Source organism: Dreissena polymorpha, chromosome 7, assembly GCF_020536995.1.
Source record: "Dreissena polymorpha isolate Duluth1 chromosome 7, UMN_Dpol_1.0, whole genome shotgun sequence".
Classification (NCBI taxonomy): domain Eukaryota; kingdom Metazoa; phylum Mollusca; class Bivalvia; order Myida; family Dreissenidae; genus Dreissena; species Dreissena polymorpha.
Window position 1 is genome coordinate 48927089 of NC_068361.1, and position 19032 is coordinate 48946120.

General features: G+C 37.8%; 2 protein-coding genes across 3 annotated transcripts in view; both read right to left on the reverse strand.

Annotated features, from left to right (window-relative positions):
* The window catches only part of LOC127837237 (complement receptor type 2-like), a 346639-nt gene that overhangs the window by 49347 nt on the left and 278260 nt on the right, over positions 1-19032 (reverse strand). The window lies entirely within an intron of this gene.
* Positions 74-18146, reverse strand: LOC127837238 (mucin-5AC-like). 2 transcript variants are annotated; one of them, XM_052364160.1, is made up of 6 exons: positions 18020-18146; positions 15582-15797; positions 11869-12360; positions 10664-10912; positions 9786-10013; positions 74-1061 (listed from the first exon to the last, which is right to left on the reverse strand). In XM_052364160.1, exons 1-6 carry the CDS (start codon positions 18072-18074, stop codon positions 838-840), a joined length of 1464 nt encoding a protein of 487 aa, XP_052220120.1. In that variant the 5' UTR covers positions 18075-18146; the 3' UTR covers positions 74-837. The 2 variants fall into 2 exon arrangements, with proteins under 2 accessions (XP_052220120.1, XP_052220119.1); XM_052364159.1 differs by having other exon boundaries at positions 9786-10016.

Here is a 19032-nt window from a genome sequence, read left to right on the forward strand (position 1 = left end):
TTGAAACATTAAAGAAAAATGTGGCCACCAGTCAACGCATGACGCCGGACATGCAGTGATAATAAAAGCTCGATTTACGCTCTTGGTGCTCAGGTAAGCTAAAATAACTATAATTCTCCGTATTGTATAATATAAAAGTGTAATACAAACTGTGTGAGTATATGTAGTATTCAGAATGATACAAAATATATACAATAATACAATAATATACATTTTTCTTCAATTGAACTCTTCGTTTGTCTTCGAGTCTTTATCATAATGAAAATAATCACCATGTCACAAGATATCTACAGTTTGTCACACCAAACAAAAGCATGGTTATCCCATTTCGTTCATGTTGCTGTGATTAGATTGTAAACCATACATAATTATTTTTAGGTGAGTGCATTACGGTAACTCTGTGTGTGTGCTTATATACAGTCATACTTTTCAAAATATTATAGTTTTTGCTTTCAACATCGCGTTTTGGTTTTATTGGCATCACAGTTTATTTTTAAACTTTGAATAGATATATGTGCTTTTACATATAATAACATTAACATGTCAAAACTTTCTCTGCAAATAAGATTTATGAGGTGGAAACTAGTCTCTGATTCCATGAGGATATATTATCACCTTTTACATTTTAGAAACAATTGGGTCAACATTGTATACGCAAATGAGATTACTTAGGTGAAAAAAGCCAGGTTAAACAAATATTTACAGGATTGAGAATACTTTGAGTCGCAATCTAAATTATTCACTATCAATACACATGTAACCTTCGGTAAATCAAACATTTCAAATGAGTAGGATTTAGACTTATTTGACATCTAAAAAAGTGTAGACGTTTGCAAGTTATTTCCGGTTTTTATCAACGAAACTATCGTCACACTGTAGTTTGTCACTTTTCAGACACGGTAGAGTACCAAAGCTCCAACTTCCGTCGATGCAATAGTTCATCAGTTTACTTCCATCCGCGCAAGTCCATGTGACATTGACCCCGTCCATCACGAGATCCGGAACCGGAAGATGCGTAATTGCATCAATTAGATCCACACACGCCGGTCGGGCGCAGTACTCTGTAACAGGCGATCATGAACTAAGATACCATTGTTATGAGGAATAAATAGTTCGTAACATAATCGTCGAAGTTATAACCAAAAACAAATGAATGAGTTTTTTCTTATAAATATTTCATAATATGACTCTAAGGAACGTTGTAACGAGATACCTCACTTCGAGATATTTGATTCGTTGTTACGAGATACCTTACTCGTTGTAACTAGATACATGACTCGTTGTAACGAACTACCTGATTTGTTTTAACGAGATTCCTGACTGGTTGCAATAATATAACCGACTCGCTGAAATGAGGTAACTGATTCTTTGCAACGAGAAACCTGATTTTTTGTAACGAGATACCTGACTCGTTGTAACGACATACCTTACTCGTTGCAATGAGATACCTGACTCGTTGTAATGAGATACCCAATTCGTTGTAACAAGAAACCTGCTTCGTTGTAACAAGATATATGAATCGTTATAATGAGATAACTGACACATTGTTATGAGATTCATGACTCGTTGCTATGAGAGTCATGACTCGTTGTAACAAGTTATCTGATTCGATGTAACGAGATACATGGCACGTTGATAAGAGATAGTGACTCGTTGCAACAAAATACCTGATTCATTGTCACGAGTTACCTCAGTCGTCGTAATGAGATACATGGCTTGCTGTAACGAGATACCTGACTCGTTGTAATAAGATACCTGACTCGTTGTTACGAGCTGCCTGACTTGTTTTACGTGTTACATTACTCTTTGTAATGACATACATGACTTCTGTAACGAGACACCTGATCAGTTGTAATAAGATACCTGATTCGTTGTAATAAGATAACTGACTCGTTGTAATAAGATACCTAACTCGTTGTTACGAGATGCTTGACTTGTTTTACGTGTTTCATTACTCGTTGTAATGAGATACAAGACTTGCTGTAACGAGACACCTGATCAGTTGTAATAAGATACCTGATTCGTTGTAACAAGATACCTTACTTGTTGTAATGAGATACCTTACTCGTTGTAACGAGAAACATGACTCGTTGTAACGAGAAACATGACTTGTTGTCAAGAGTTACATGGTGAAACGATAGTTCGTACGAGTAAAATACACGTTGTCACAGCATGTTTCAAAGTTCCTGATACAAAAGAGGCTTACAAAACTTCTTTTGATGTAAATCTGAGAAATTTAAATACTTTTCAAAGTGCACGCACATCTATTGATGGATTATTTAGTTGCAACAAAGTATGAAAAGTAAATACTTAATTTAAACACGGTCATGGTATATATATGTCATAAATTTTTGTGCAGACTAATTTAAGTGCTTGATTTACAGCGTAGAAAAAACATCAACGTTAAGTTGAACAGTAAAACAAGATAAACCTTGCAAAAATAGCGTATCCCAGAGATCACAAGATAATTATTGTTTAATCTTTGTAATCGGGGTTTATCGAATATGCGTGCATTGTCGTCCCAGATTAACCTGTGCAGTCCGCAAAGGCTGATCAGGGACGACCTTTCAGCTTCATTTGTATTTTTCGTTTCGTTTGCAAGCATTGAACCCCGTTTACCCAGAGCGATGTATGAGGAATCTGGCTCTATACTTGTCCATCACACTTAAGATGTATTCGGAATCTGGCTCTCTACTTATCCATTACACTTAAGATGCATTCGGAATCAGGCTCTCTACTTATCCATTACACTTAAAGTCAAGTCTGCATTTGTGTGATTATCACAAATGTAAAAAAGGCACGTTTTTTTTATCTCGATTGAATGATCTGAATAGGTGATACATGAAGTGTTTATGTTTTAATGGTGACATCCGTGAAGAAACAACAGTAAAGTGGCTCAAGAGTTTCGGCAGTTATTTCACATGTCAAGAGAGTATATTGAATCGAATTCACATACCGACTAATATTGGTAAGATAAACAAAATACATATTAACGCTATACTTAAATAGTCCATATTTATTTTAATTTGAACAACTGAATTCCGCTCAATTTCTTTGAAAGAAACATACATTGAATATCAAGTTTCAGTACGTTTTAAACAATCTGCCGTTTTCCCTCTTTCACGCATTTATTACCTTGGAATTCCAATTTATTTAATGTATTCCGATGCATTTGACGGAAAAAATCAGTGATTCAAAATTGGTAGTTCTATGTTTCAAACATTAACCGCAACAAGGAAAATTAGTGGTAATTTTTTTAATGTTCAACACGGACACCTTTTCGCTGGTTTCCTATTAAAAAATGTAAATGAAATAGATTGTCAACCATGCCGGACGCACAATATTTAGTTTGAAGTCATTACTTTATTAATCCCGCGAAATTTTTGCAATATTGCTCGTGCATTTATTTGTGCCAAGTTGTTTTTTTTACATCCTTCAAATCATGTTAAAGTTATAAAGCCGACAAGCCCTGTTTTTAAAGTTTCTGCGTTTTACATTTGATCTCATAGTTTGACCTAGATCTTAAATGTATCCCTGCGGTTGTTGCAAATATAGGTGAACATGCACTAGATTAACAGACAACAGAAAGTAAAATTATGTATTTCTACCTTTGACCTACACGTCTGACATTTACCTTGAAGGCAGCAAATAGATCGTGCGGTGTACGTAACGTATCTTTCAATGTAAAGCCGTGTCGGACCGTATTTGGTACAAAAACGAATATGTACAAGTTTGTACCATATTCGGCCGAATATGGTACAACTGTCTAATTGTACCATATACGTATCTGCAGTTTTGGGGTAAAATGCCTGACCGAATATGGTACAAACTTGTACCATATTCGGATGAAAAATGTACCACATTCGTTCCGAATATGATACACACTCATCATCGTAATCATCATCATCATCATCATCGTTATCTCATCATCATCATCATCATCATCATCATCGTTATCTCATCATCATCATCATCATCATCATCATCATCATCATCATCATCATCATCATCATCATCACATCAATTATCAACACCCCAATGATCATCATCGTTGTTATCTTTACCAACACCACCATCATCATCACCATCAAAACCAACATCATCATATCCATTATCATGATCGTAATGGTGATCACAAAAGTTTTTTTTGTGATGATAATGACAGCGATGTTTTCGGTCGATAATGAGGATGTTGTGATGATGATGACGACGATGAGAATATCATCATCATCATCGGCCAATAAACATCGCCATCATCATCATCACAAATATTTTGTTATCATCATCATCATTATCATCATCGTCGGCCGATAAACATCGCCGTCATCATCATCTAAAAACTTATCATCATCATTATAACCATCATCATCGTCCGATAAACATCGCTGTCATCATCATCCCAAAACGTTTGTTATCATCATCATCATCATCATTATCATCATCATCATCATCATCACCACAATCATCAAACCCCAATCATCATAACCACTGTCATCATCATCACCACCACCATCATCATCACAATTTTTTTACCATCATCATCATCACAAATGTTTTGTCATCATCATCATCACATATTCATTTTACATTTTGTATTTTATAATTTGTTTCATTCAAGAGATTCAACAAACTTGTACTTTTTTCATTTATTGGTATACTGACAGGATTTTTCAAAGTAATATTGAAGAACATAGAACAGCATTTAAATTTTAATCCAACTGTAGCATTTTGACAAGACATAATATACATATATACATTCATTTTAGTAGCAGCCAAAATATCCCAAATGTGCTTCGTAAAAAGTTACCAGTAAATGAGCAAATGACAACAAATTTCCGGTAGAAGAACATAATCATCAATCACAAAAATAACATAACAGGTTTCCAAACACCGATATACATGTATATTTCACCTGTAATGTCTGTACATGACATCTATGATATCATACCAACCGATTCCACTAACACGCAAACGCAGCCATGCGTTTGCCCATTTTGGCCCCTTGATGATTTCTTTTATTGCCGAAATAAGACCGCTGTTTCTGCCCGCTCTTGTTAATAGGAAACGAACGCTAACAGGATTTCTGTTACTAGTATCTAGTCCAATATCCGGCCGAATGTAAATTCTAGGTGTTTGCAAACTCATTGACCTTATTAAATCTCTAAAGGGTTTGCCGACCTTCGCCAACACAAACTGGATTGACGGGTTTGATTGTATGCAGAACTTAAAAATTTCAACTTGAATGTGAAGTGGTAACATCAGAAATGGAAAAGTCGTTCGCTTCTGTGCCCTCCTATTGTTTATCATATCTTGAAGCTCTTTCAGGGCTGAACACACAGAGACGTCACCGTTGTCGCCAGAGTCACCGTTGTCGCCGGAGTCACCGTTGTCGCCAGACGCAGCGTTGTCGCCGGAGTCACCGTTGTCGCCGGAGTCACCGTTGTCGCTGGAGTCACCGTTGTCGCCGGAGTCACCGTTGTCGCAAGAGTCACCGTTGTCGCCAGACGCAGCGTTGTCGCCAGATGCAGTGTTGTCGCCAGACGCAGCGTTGTCGCCGGAGTCACCGTTGTCGCCAGACGCAGCGTTGTCGCCGGAGTCACCGTTGTCGCCGGAGTCACCGTTGTCGCTGGAGTCACCGTTGTCGCCGGAGTCACCGTTGTCGCAAGAGTCACCGTTGTCGCCAGACGCAGCGTTGTCGCCAGATGCAGTGTTGTCGCCAGACGCAGCGGTGTCGCCGGAGTCACCGTTGTCGCCAGAGTCACCGTTGTCGCCAGACGCAGCGTTGTCGCCTGACGCAGCGTTGTCGCCAGACGCAGCGCTGTCGCCAGAGTCACCGTTGTCATACGACTGTTCTAAGCGTGATATTATGTCCTTGTACACGCGTTGATTGATACGGATACTAACGTAATGCATGCCAAATCCTTCTGGGAAATACCCCAATGCAATTGTTCCAACATCACCATCGAACTTTCCATCTGCTGACACAATTGATGAGTGTTCTAGTCCTCGGGTAGAAACTACCAGGCACTGCAAATTATATTCTCTCATAAGTGCAATGAGCGTGAGGTTGTCGCCGTATGTCCCATTCTTAGACATATTCTTAACGTATTCATCAAATGTTTCATCATAGACAAAAGTTTCATAGAAATATCTGTTTTCTACAATGTGATGGACTGCTTCCTTACGTAAAGCATCTACGTCTTTGTATATACCAATTTTACCAAGTTGATGCGATATAGCAGCAAATTGACAATTTCCATCCGGATTTGGGTCCATGGCAATATTCACCCCATCCAACAACTGCAGATTTTCATGGTGTGTTAAAACATGATAGTACTTAGTTCTGTGATTTTGTTTCTCTGAGCGGTTCTGTTTTAATGAATGTTTTTTAATTTTTCGTTGTTTCTCTAACGCAACAGTTAGGCTAGTCATGTTTTCGACCCCAACCGATTTGCTTACGAATCCAAGTTCGGGTTTGTTCGGTACTTGAAATGACACGATATAAACACCATTTCGTTTTACTTTTTCTACCTTGCCTTCGATAACATATCTTTTGGTTGGCACCCTGGATTTTCGAAAGGGATAGCGAATTAATACTGTCTCTCCTACTTTGTACTTGCTTGGGGAAGTTGCGTTTTTCAACAGCGACCTGTAAGCCTTTTTATTTGCTCGCCGTATGGTTTTCTTTATTTCACGAGAACTATGACGTTCTTTGGTAAAAACATGACTTCTTCCGTAGTAGGCTTCAAAGGGCGTGAGACCCCCAAGAACTCGTTTGAAACTTGTGTTTATGGCATAGGCTAAATCTTGAAGCCCTTCGACCCAGTTAAATCCACGTTTACTTTTTGTTGCAAATAGAATCTTGGCCTTTATAACACTGTTTGACCTTTCACACTTGCCCTGTGATTGAGGATGATACGGCCTACTATTGATCATTTTGATGTTGTACTTGTTCAACAAAAGTTTCATACTAGGGCCTTTAAATTCCAGTCCGTTGTCACATTGGATGATGTCAGGGGCAAGGTTAACCATCAACACGTCCTCTAATGCCTTTGCAACTTCACGCGAACTCTTCGTTTTCAGGGGTTTTGGCATAACGTACCTAGAATAAACGTCCACGACTTGTAGAATATAACTGTATGTGGACCCCTTGTAGCTAACACTTTGATTTTTCATGTTAATTATGTCAATCTGCCATCTTTTGCCTGGTTCCTCTTCTGTAATTGTCTTTGGCTTTGGCTTGTTTGTAAATCTCGGATACTTCTCATGGTAATACTTGCTATTGTACAGTATTTCAAGGATAGCTTGTTCCGAGAACCCCGTGTAATTTACTTTCAGTTTGTTGTAAATAACCCTTGCTCCACATCCTTTGTTTTCCATGAACATCTTCTCAACAAATCTAGGAAGATCTTCTTTCACAAGGACTTGCTTTCCGCCACACAATAAAGAACCCCGGTCACCAAGCTCGAAGTCCTTACGTTTTCTAATCATGGCCAAACAATTATTCTCTTCAGGTGTCCGTTTCTTCACAGGGACATCGAACGATCCGTTTAAACATCTGACAATAATGTCGTACTTCGACCTGGGCAAGCACCCTAATTGCTTCCTTTTTCTCCTAATTGCTTCCTTCATCTGAAATAATATAATAAGTTATTATACATTTATACTTCATTAGTTAATAGAGCTTGTATTGAACACCGCGTGTCGAAAACGAATGTCTCACGACATGAGCTGAGCTAAAATCACTCGTCTGATAGCTCCGCTAAAATTTACAATCCGAACTTCCGGGCATTATGCGCAATGAAAGTAGCAAGTACTTCATGTAAAGTTTCATTGAAATCCAACCGAATTCAAATTCAGGGGAAAAATAGCGGGCAAACTTATGGCGGTCAACGGACAAACGGTCTGTAGAAACCAATGCTACGTGGATGGAAGGGATATAAAGAAGGGGCCCTGGGGGCCTAGGTCGCTCACCAGAAGTCACGACTAGGCAGGGTTCGAAGGTCAAAGACCTATAAACTCCATAAAATTTAAAATGTTCAAATCTACAGATTACAGGAGCTCGATCTGATTTTGGTGGAAAATACACTTTCGAAAAAATGACTGTAGCTTAAATATTTTAGCAGTTTAGGAGTTACGCACCCGGAAGGAATGCCACGGACAATTGGATAGACGGACGGACAACTGCAAATGCACTCTGAGGGGGGGGGGCATAAAACATAAAAATCAATGCATGTTAAAACATCAATGCATATTAAGACAACTGAAAATTAAAATTATGTACAGTACTTACTGTCAAGAATTCTTTTGAAGTTTGAAGAAAGTTTGGATTTCAATTCTTTCTAGTCGAAAATCACAACTTTTCTTGCCGACCGCCAAGTCAAATATGGTTACTGACTTCTGAGTAAGACTCGTGTGCAAAATTCCCGCCTTTTTAAAGCGGCACGTTATCAAAGAAAAAATCGGAAACTTCAAAGCTTTGTCGGCTTCTCAGCAATATGACGTCGGAACGACAAATCAACTTTACAAAGTAATGTTTAGGAATACAGTCACACCTGTCTAAAGCAGCCAGTCAAACATCCTTATTTTTGGAGAGATATATTCATTTAAAAGAGCTCAAAATCTCTTAAATCGGATTTTGGTGAAAATACACTTTCGAAAAAAAAGTTTTAAAAATTTGAAGATTGCTATTATTGATCTCCACGAAAGTATCTGGCCCGCCCGGGAATCGAACCCAGGCCGCCTGCGTGCCAATCTGACGCGCAACCGACTGAGCTAGCCGGCGAAACAGTTACACAACCAGCAAAATCCATGTAAAGTGTGGTTAGGTTAGCTGTTTCTGTTACTGCTAGTTACGACGACGACGACGACGACGACGACGATGATGATGATGATGATGATGATGATGATGATGATGATGATACTTTTGTCACTTCCAATATTAGGTTAATACAATGTATTTGAGTTTGAAAAAAAGTTTACACATCGGCAGACTATTTCATTTATTAAGAAATACATAATTTATGTACCATATACGTAGGCCATTTTCATTTTTATGAGTTTTTTTGGTATGTACCAAATACGTTTTGGCGAGCATAGAAAAACTTATTCCAACCGAATATGGTACAATGTTTGTACCATATTCGGTCGAAAATTGTACCATCTTCGGTCCGAGTATGGTACATTTGTACCATATTCGGCCGAATATGGTACAAATGTACCATATTCGTTTTTGTACCAAATACGGTCCGACAAAGCCGTGTTTTACAGTGGATGAGCCGTATTATGACAAAAAAGTATTGCATTTTTACCTTTCACCTTAAAGTCCGTTAAAGTTTCGGGGCATAAAGACAGGCGTGCGGACTGCTAAACCGACGGACTTACTGGACAGGGTATGCTCATGAGATTTTTAAAGGCCAGGCATGACAACAACAACAACACACAAGCACATTTTTTTAAGAGAAATAAAAACAAAACACAAACAAGATGCACGAGAGTTTCTTATACGCATTTAAATCTGTATAACACATTAAGAGCTTGCAGCCTGCGATGGATTGGAATTAATAGAAAAAAACTAGATTAACCAGGGCAGAAACTTTCCGCTTTTATGAAATTCTTGGATTAAAGGAAGTCTCTACTAAACGATTATTCTATGTAGGTGGGAGGTGTCATCCCTGATAAGCATTTTCGAAGTACACGGGCTTATCTGGTACGACATTTTACGCACATGCATTAAGCCATGTTTTCCTTGAGCTAGGCTCATAACCATTAAATGTGTCACTTACTTTTGCAGACAGGTTCCCCTGGCAACCAGCGGCCCTTGTGACACCATGCCCGTTCAATTCCTAGTAAGGGATAAGCGTCGTCACCGCAATTTATCTTCACCGCCGTACCATGGGGGAGTCCGATGTTAAATTCTCTACCGTCGGGCAGCGGAGATTCGGACTCCGTTTCGGTTGAATATGGACCCGATTGATACAGTGTGAAATTGGCACTCAACTGTGGGCAGCGCACTGTTATTTTGAATAAATACATAATAATAAGGTAGTACCTTTTAATTACAGATCCTTTGAATATGCACAGTGTTCATTTAGAAGGCAGCAACGGCAGCCGACCATTTATTTTAATATCACGAAAAGACGAGTAACCTCGCCTTGATTTATGTTTTTTATCTAAAACTAGCTCAAAAATATATGGTCTCATGGTTAAACACATCTTACATAATAGCGCTAATATATATTATTTATAGTTATTTATTATCTGCACCGTACATTTAGTGATGCATAATGTATGTATCTGAAACAATAGCATAGTTTCCTTACAATTGTCTCGACATGTACAGATAATATTGTCTTCACCAAATAAAGGTACTATCGGGAAAATATAGTATCATAAATACAATCATACATTATAGAATTGGATATGACGAAATGTTACATCATGAGTACTATTGCTTTTATTGAACTCATGCAAATTATCATGGGTACCTAATTAATTATTTACAAACTCGAATCAATCCGATAATTTACATTTCATTGTTATTCTAGGTACGAAAAACCTATGCAACACTTTCTAAAAATTGAAGGTTCACATTATTTGAGCTGACATCAAACTTTAATTATACCTTGATCACGTTGATCTACACTGTTTTCAACAAACTTACCAGTTTGAAAAGTTATTTCTATATTCTCTTTTTCTCCGATGTCATCGTTTTTCCTATCAACGCAAATGTCGTCGGTTGACGTCCATTTGCCGTCCTCGCACTTGACGAACGACGTGGTTCTACGCTCAACGAAGCCTGCATTACATTTGTAATGGACAACAGTCTGGTGGGGGAAAGTTATATGGGGCGTAATTCTTTCGGAAAGTGCGGCATTCTCAACCCTAGGGGGCGCTCCGCAGTGTTTAGTGTCTAAAATTATAGATATACACGTATATACAATGTTCTATATACATGTATACTGTGAAATTGGCACTCAACTATGGGCATCACACTGGAGTATTAAAGGCAATAACAATAAATAATGTTATATGCAATGATAGGATATTTTTTTACAGTTGACTCAACATGTACAGATAATATTGTCTTCACATAAGAAACGCATGATCGCCAAAATACATTAAAATCTCAAACAAAAGAATGGGAAATGACGAATTGTTATGTCTTTATTATGTTTGATTTTATTGAAAAAATGTATATGATCATGGGAACGTTTGAAACTTAGTTGCAACGCAAACTGCATTAACTTGTGAGAATGAACACTGTAAGTTGTACTGTTTCATATCTGAACCTCAGTAACACGAGTTCACATATGCACGGACGTCTCGAAGAATTTCACTTACTCCATACGTCATTCTTAGTATGTTAATATATTTGATGATTTATAAAATACGTTTTGGTCCTAAAACCGGAAAAATCATGCATTTTATGCCAAAAAAAATGCATTTAATTTTAAAACTATATTGTATGTGAAAAAAATGCTTGCTGTTTAGATATTTTTTTAATAAGGAAGTCAAGAGTAAATCGGCCAACTTGCAGTGCGTTATAACTATAAAATGCTTTTAAAACATTCAATGGGTTTTAATAAATGAACAAAATAAAAGCAAATATATTCGCTGTTTCAATTAATTAATTGTTTACAAACTCTACTAAATTCGATGAATAGATATACTTTTTACTCAAGCTACAAAATTGAACACTGTCTCAAAATTAAAAGTTCACACCATTGGTTTTTACAGCAAACTTTATATATATATTGATCTCTTTGATCTATATTATGATATATATATATATATATATATATATATATATATATATATATATATATATATATATATATATATATATATATATATATATAAACTCACTAGTTTGAGTAGTTATTTCAGTATTCTCTTTTTTCTCCGACGTCATCGTTGCCTTGTGTGTGGTTGTGATGGTGGATGTGGTGGTTGTTGTAGATGTAGTGGTTGTGATAGGTGTGGTGGTTGTTAAAGGTTTTGTGGTTGTTGACGGTGTGGTGGTAGTTGTAGATGCAGTGGTAGTTTTCGGTGAATTGGTTGTTATAGGTGAAGTTGCTGAAAGTGTGGTGGTTGCTGTTGATGTGGTGGTTGTTATAGGTGTGGTCGTTGTTGTGAATGTGGTTGTTGTTGGGGCTGTGGTGGTTGTAACGCAAATGATGTCGTGTGAAGTCCATTCGCCGTCAACGCAAGTAACATTCGACGTCATTCCACGCTTATCGAAGCCTACGTTACATTTGTAGGTTACACCAGTCTGGTGGGGAAAGGTTATGTAGGGATTGATTCTTTCGGACGCTTTGGCATTCTCAACCCTAGGGGGTGCTCTGCATCGTTTATATTCTAAAATTGAAACGTGCTCTGTGAAAACGGGTCTTCATGAATGTGCGTACAGTGTGGTCGCAGATTAGTCTGTGCAGTCATCACAGGCCAATTAGGGACGACTCTTTCCGCTTAAAGCAAGTATTTTATTTACAAAAATCGTCTTTACGCGGACATTGTCGCATCTGGTACTTCACTTAACGTACATGCATTAATGCCCCATTACTACTCAAAATCAACAAACATTTCGTACAATAGTTCGTAAAATAAAGTTAAACAATTAAAAATCAGTGTTCCTTATGGCAATTGCCGAAATTTCAACGCCAAACGTGGTCTGGTAAAATTGATTTTTGTAGATACAAAATGCTCGTTTTTATTATTGTTTTGCATATTTAATTCCATTTCAATTTCCCGCAACGATATCTATTCAAACGATACATGAACACCAACATGGTACCATTTTAGTGTTCATGTGTCGTATGAATAGAAATATTCGCGGGAAATTAAAATGGAAATGTGTCACAATAAATAAATAAAAAAGAGCATTTTGTATCTACAAAAATCTATGTAATCTTATCACATCTAGCGTTAAAATTGTGGCTATTGCTATAAGGAACACTGATTGTTTAGGCGTGAACTTTATTTTACGAAATACTTTCGTTGATTTTGAGCGTTATAGAGGCATTAAACCCATTTACAGTGTCGCATCTGGTACTACACTTTTCGCCCATGCATTAAACCCATTTACAGTATCGCATCTGGTACTACACTTTTTGCACATGCATTAAACCCATTTGCAGTGTCGCATCTGGTACTTCACTTTACGCACATGCATTAAACCCATTTACAGTGTCGCATCTGGTACTTCACTTACCGCACATGCATTAAACCCATTTACAGTGTCGCATCTGGTACTTCCCATAACGCACATGCATTAAACCCATTTACAGTGTCGCATCTGGTACTTCACTTTACGCACATGCATTAAACCCATTCACAGTGTCGCATCTGGTACTTCACTTTATGCACATGCATTTACCCTATTTACAGTGTCGCATCTGGTACTTCACTTTACGCACATGCATTAAACCCATTTACAGTGTCGCATCTGGTACTTCACATTACGCACATGCATTAAACCCATTTACAGTGTCGCATCTGGTATTTCACTTTACGCACATGCATTAAACATATTTACAGTGTCGCATCTGGTACTTCACTTTACGCACATACATTAAACCCATTTACAGTGTCGCATCTGGTACTTCACTTTACGCACATGCATTAAACCCATTTACAGTGTCGCATATGGTTCTTCACATTACGCACATGCATTAAACCCATTTACAGTGTCGCATATGGTACTTCACTTTACGCACATGCATTAAACCTATTTACAGTCTCGCATCTGGTAATTCACTTTACGCACATGCATTAAACCCATTTACAGTCTCGCACCTGGTACTTCACTTTACGCACATGCATTAAACCTTTTTACAGTGTCGCATCTGGTACTTCACTTTACGCATATGCATTAAACCCATTTACAGTGTCGCATCTGGTACTTCACATTACGCACATGCATTAAACCTATTTACAGTGTCGCATCTGGTACTTCACTTTACGCACATGCATTAAACCAATTTACAGTGTCGCATATGGTTCTTCACATTACACACGTGCATTAAACCCATTTACAGTGTCGCATATGGTACTTCACTTCACGCACATGCATTAAACCTATTTACAGTCTCGCATCTGGTAATTCACTTTACGCACATGCATTTAACCTATTTACAGTCTCGCACCTGGTACTTCACTTTACGCACATGCATTAAACCTATTTACAGTGTCGCATCTGGTACTTCACTTTACGCACATGCATTAAACCCATTTACAGTGTCGCATCTGGTACTTCACATTACGCACATGCATTAAACCTATTTACAGTGTCGCATCTGGTACTTCACTTTACGCACATGCATTAAACCCATTTACAGTACCGCATCTGGTACTTCACTTTACGCACATGCATTAAACCCATTTACAGTGTCGCATCTGGTACTTCACTTTACGCACATGCATCAAACCCATTTACAATGTCGCATCTGGTACGTCACTTTACGCACATGCATTAAACCCATTTACTGTGTCGCATCTGGTACTTCACTTTACGCACATGCATTAGACCTATTTACAGTCTCGCATCTGGTACTTCCATTTACGCACATGCATTAAACCTATTTACAGTGTCGCATCTGGTACTTCACTTTACGCACATGCATTAAAGCCATTTACAGTACCGCATCTGGTACTTCACTTAACGCACATGCATTAAACCCATTTACAGTGTCGCATCTGGTACTTCACTTTACGCACATGCATTAAACCCATTTACAGTGTCGCATCTGGTACTTCACTTTACGCACATGCATTAAACCTTTTTACAGTCTCGTATCTGGTACTTCACTTTACGCACATGCATTAAACCCATTTACAGTGTCGCATCTGGTACTTCACTTTACGCACATGCATTAAACCCATTTACAGTGTCGCATCTGGTACTTCACTTTACGCACATGCATTAAACCCATTTACAGTGTCGCATCTGGTACTTCACTTTACGCACATGCATTTAACCTATTTACAGTGTCGCATCTGGTACTTCACTTTACGCACATGCATTAAACCTATTTACAGTCTCGCATCTGGTACTTCCATTTACGCACATGCATTAAACCTATTTACAGTGTCGCATCTGGTACTTCACTTTACGCATATGCATTAAACCCATTTACAGTACCGCATCTGGTACTTCACTTTACGCACATGCATTAAAACCATTTACAGTGTCGCATCTGGTACTTCACTTTACGCACATGCATTAAAGCCATTTACAGTGTCGCATCTGGTACTTCACTTTACGCACATGCACTTACCCCATTTTCACAGAGCTCAATTGTAAAGGCCTATGACGTTTGAGTCAACACATATATTTACTTACCGCCTGGTGAAAATTTAGGGCTACAGATATCCTTAAAATACTGTCTAATAACATTAAAACTACTACGGGAAAGCATTTTATTGAAGGTTTTGTGGATATGCTGTATGCCATGAAACTGGGTTATTGCGAGATCCATTTATACCAGCTTAACAAAACAGATATATAATTGATATAACATTCCAACACAAAGATGATTAAATAATGCTTTGCAAAACATATTATTTCAAGATCCCCATACCTTGGCAAACCGGAAGTGCTGGACTCCAATTTCCGGCGCTGCATTCATGATTGCTGACGTCTAAAACAGCATCTGCTTGTCGGTCCTTGTTACATACCACCCGGATCCACGTGCCGACAACAAGTCGCTCTCCGGCGTTGTAGAAGGTCTTTCGCCCGACGTGATACGGACGGTAAGTAGCCCTGCTGAACTGCGAACCGGATGGGATCACACAGACTGATGACAAAAAAGAAAGAGCCTCGCTCTGGGAAAATAGGATTTAATGCTAGTGCGTAAAGTGTCGTCTCTAAGTTGCCTGTTCAGTCTTTACAGACTTATTCAGGACGACAGTTTCGGCCCAAACTGGACTTTCGCTGGGAAACGACTACCTTTAAACGAGCGTTACCATAAAGCGGAAAGTGTCGTCCCTCATTAACCTGTGGTAAGATGAGTATGAAACGGACTCTGGGACATCAGTGTTAAATGCATGTGCGTAGAGTGACCTCCCAGATTAGCCGGTGCAGTCCGCAACAAAAACGAAAACTACCATAATAGCGGAAAGTATCGTCCCTGATTAGACTGTGCGGACTGAAAAAGGTAATCCAGTACGACACTCAACACATGCATTTAACCCCGTTTTCCCAGAGCGAAGCTCGCGTATAAGTAAAAATAACAGTACGGTATGATGGTTACGTGTTATGAAGATAATGAAGTGATTTTCCTTACGAATGAAATCCGCAAACGAAAAGCAACAAACATGACACATAGTAAAACGTCGACGTCCAATTGTGACGTTTATTATTGCTTTTAATGTTTTTACATTTTTAGAAGCTTCCATGTACGCCGAACACGGAAAAATTGAGATGTATGCAATATTTTTACATTCAATGAGAAAGCGGGCTGATTTAGAAATTCCTTTTTAAACACACACAAAATCTTTATTTAATTTCATGTCAATACATTAAGTTTATACATTTGTTTTAAATCTAAAACTGCAGGAATAAATCAATAAAACATGGCTTTATAATACGGTATAGTGAATACTACTCATGAATAATAAATCATTATAAAAGTTCTATTGGTTACCAAGGAAACACCATAAATAATCAAATTATTGAAATTCTGTGTATGCAATGACATTGGTCAAAGTTCTTTAATAACTGAAAATAACTGAAAATAATGCTTTCAATCCAAATGCAGATACAAAGTCAAGGTGTTTATTCTCAACAGATATGGACCCTTGTGTTAATTTGCCTTACATTAGTTTGATATACATTTGGATCAGATAACTAACAAACAATTTTTACTTTATTTTAGCAAATGTAACGACACGGAAAAAATGTGTCTTAAAAACTGTACGATTATATTCCCAAGTTTGCATGTATTTTTTTTTCCAAATTAAATGATTGATTGTTGACAAGGTATCTCAAGGTTTTAGTTGTCATGTTACCATGGAAACCAATGTCCATACAAAAAATATAATTTATTAAAAAGAGTTGAAGTAAAAAAATATGTATATATTTAGAATTGATCATTACGTCATAAGAACAGGTGTTGACATTTAACGATACAAATGGTTTACAATTGACACGGAAAAAACGTACATAAGTAAAGTTCCTGCGTTTTCATGAAGTTAAAATTCGCAATCAATTTAGCAATTCCGTTATGAAACCATCAGAAAGAAGCAGCCACTGCAAGAAATATGTTAGCACGTGTGACCTTGACTAGTTAGTGTGCCCATTTCACATGCTTCAACAGTCTTGTTCTAAAACGTAATAAATAAAGTGAAAATAAAAAAATGAATGAAGATAACATAAATTCATCGCGTTCACTTCGAAGTTATCTTTTCATTCTCAAGAAATAACTGCAAATTTACCTCCTATTGACATATTTACTTATGGCGGAGTAAGCAAAAAACAACTACATATTTTTCCGTACCGTGTTTCCAGATTAATCATTATTTAGTTCTATGAAACAAGGTTACAAAAGGTTGGTGTTACATCGTAAAGAGTTTGCAGTTTATGTTAACATTCATTAAACGTTGAAAACAAGTAAACATATGCCCTTCGTAGAGTATGTTCGTTCAAGCAGGGTTGGGTTAAAACAGCACGAGCGAATTGATAACAAAAGATGTAGATTGGTACTAACCTTCGCATGTACTGCTCTAACACCGCTCTTTCTGGGAAACCCGGGCCTAACGCATGGGCATACGGTGTCGTCCCAGATTACCCGTTGAAGTACGCACAAGATAATCAGAAACGACACTTTCCGTGTGTATGGCATTTTTCATTGAAAGCAAGTCTGCTATTCGTAAAAATCCAATGTATGCGGAAAGTGTCATCCTTGCTTAGCCTTTGCGGATTGCAGAGGTTAATCTGAACGACACTTTTCGTACACGCATTAAGACAAAGTTCCAAGAGCATGCTCATTCATTTCAGTCAAATACAAAACTTTCTCACCTTCCGCTAAAATCATCGACGCACAGGCTAGAGCTATGATCAACTGTCCCCACATGTTGTTCCCAAGTTTGAGGTTAAATGACTGACACAGCTGCGCTCTTGTTTTTTGTTTTTACACCGACCGAATTACTCATTCCAAAGTGATTGCCGTTCAGTGAAGTGTTACGTGCTCTTGAACATAAGTATGCGTTTTATCTTGATGAAGCAGACTCGGAGTAAATATGAGCCTATTTCAAGGAATTATGGGGTTAATGAATGGGCGTATATTGTCGTCGAAGATTAATAGAATTTTTCGTTGAATCAAAGTCTCTTTTCAACGAAACTCCCATTGGGACGGAAATCGTCGTCACTATTTGCCTGTGCGGATAGACTAACTTGGAACGACACTTTATGTACATGCTTTAAGCCCAGTTTTACCAGAACGAGGATCATTTATACTGCGATCAACACTATACACTTAACATAACATTCTCTTTTTAAACCCATTTATGCTTAGCGTCTAGACAAAAGGCCTTGGCACACAGCGTAGACCCCGATGAGACGCCGCATGATGCGGCGTCTCATCAGGGTCTGCGCTGTTTGCTTAAAGGAATTTCTGTAAGAAGTATTCTAAATATAGAAATAAATATACTATACATTCCTTATTTTGGAAATAAATTTATCCAATTTAGAAGGATGGAAGAGTCCACTAGGCATAACTGGGTTAAGTGTTAAAGAGTCTTGCTTATCACGATTGCGTGATTTAAAGTGTTTTCGGAGATTGCTGTACATTAAAACGTTTGTTCATGGCTACCAAGAATCATCGTTTTCCCTGAATTTTTCGAGACGCCACTTCCTAAGTTTGATCGATAACTTTTCATCCATACATTGTGTTCGGGATATCATTAAGTGTATTCACGTGTATTAATTATAAATAACGGCAGTATGCAATTGTTTTGTAGGAATGTTATACTTACTCCTCAATATGTTCCTAAAATAAAGAACATATGAAACGTTCCTAGAATCTTATTATA

Excerpts from the sequence above, each read along its gene's own strand:
- LOC127837238 (XM_052364159.1), bottom strand. The coding sequence starts at position 18,074 with ATGTGGGGACAGTTGATCATAGCTCTAGCCTGTGCGTCGATGATTTTA. Across the intron at positions 10,913-11,868 it reads TGAAATAACTACTCAAACTA|ACACTAAACACTGCGGAGCG; the intron begins GTGAGTTTATAT and ends CTATAATTTTAG. Across the intron at positions 1,062-9,785 it reads AGGGGAACCTGTCTGCAAAA|AGTACTGCGCCCGACCGGCG; the intron begins GTAAGTGACACA and ends CGCCTGTTACAG.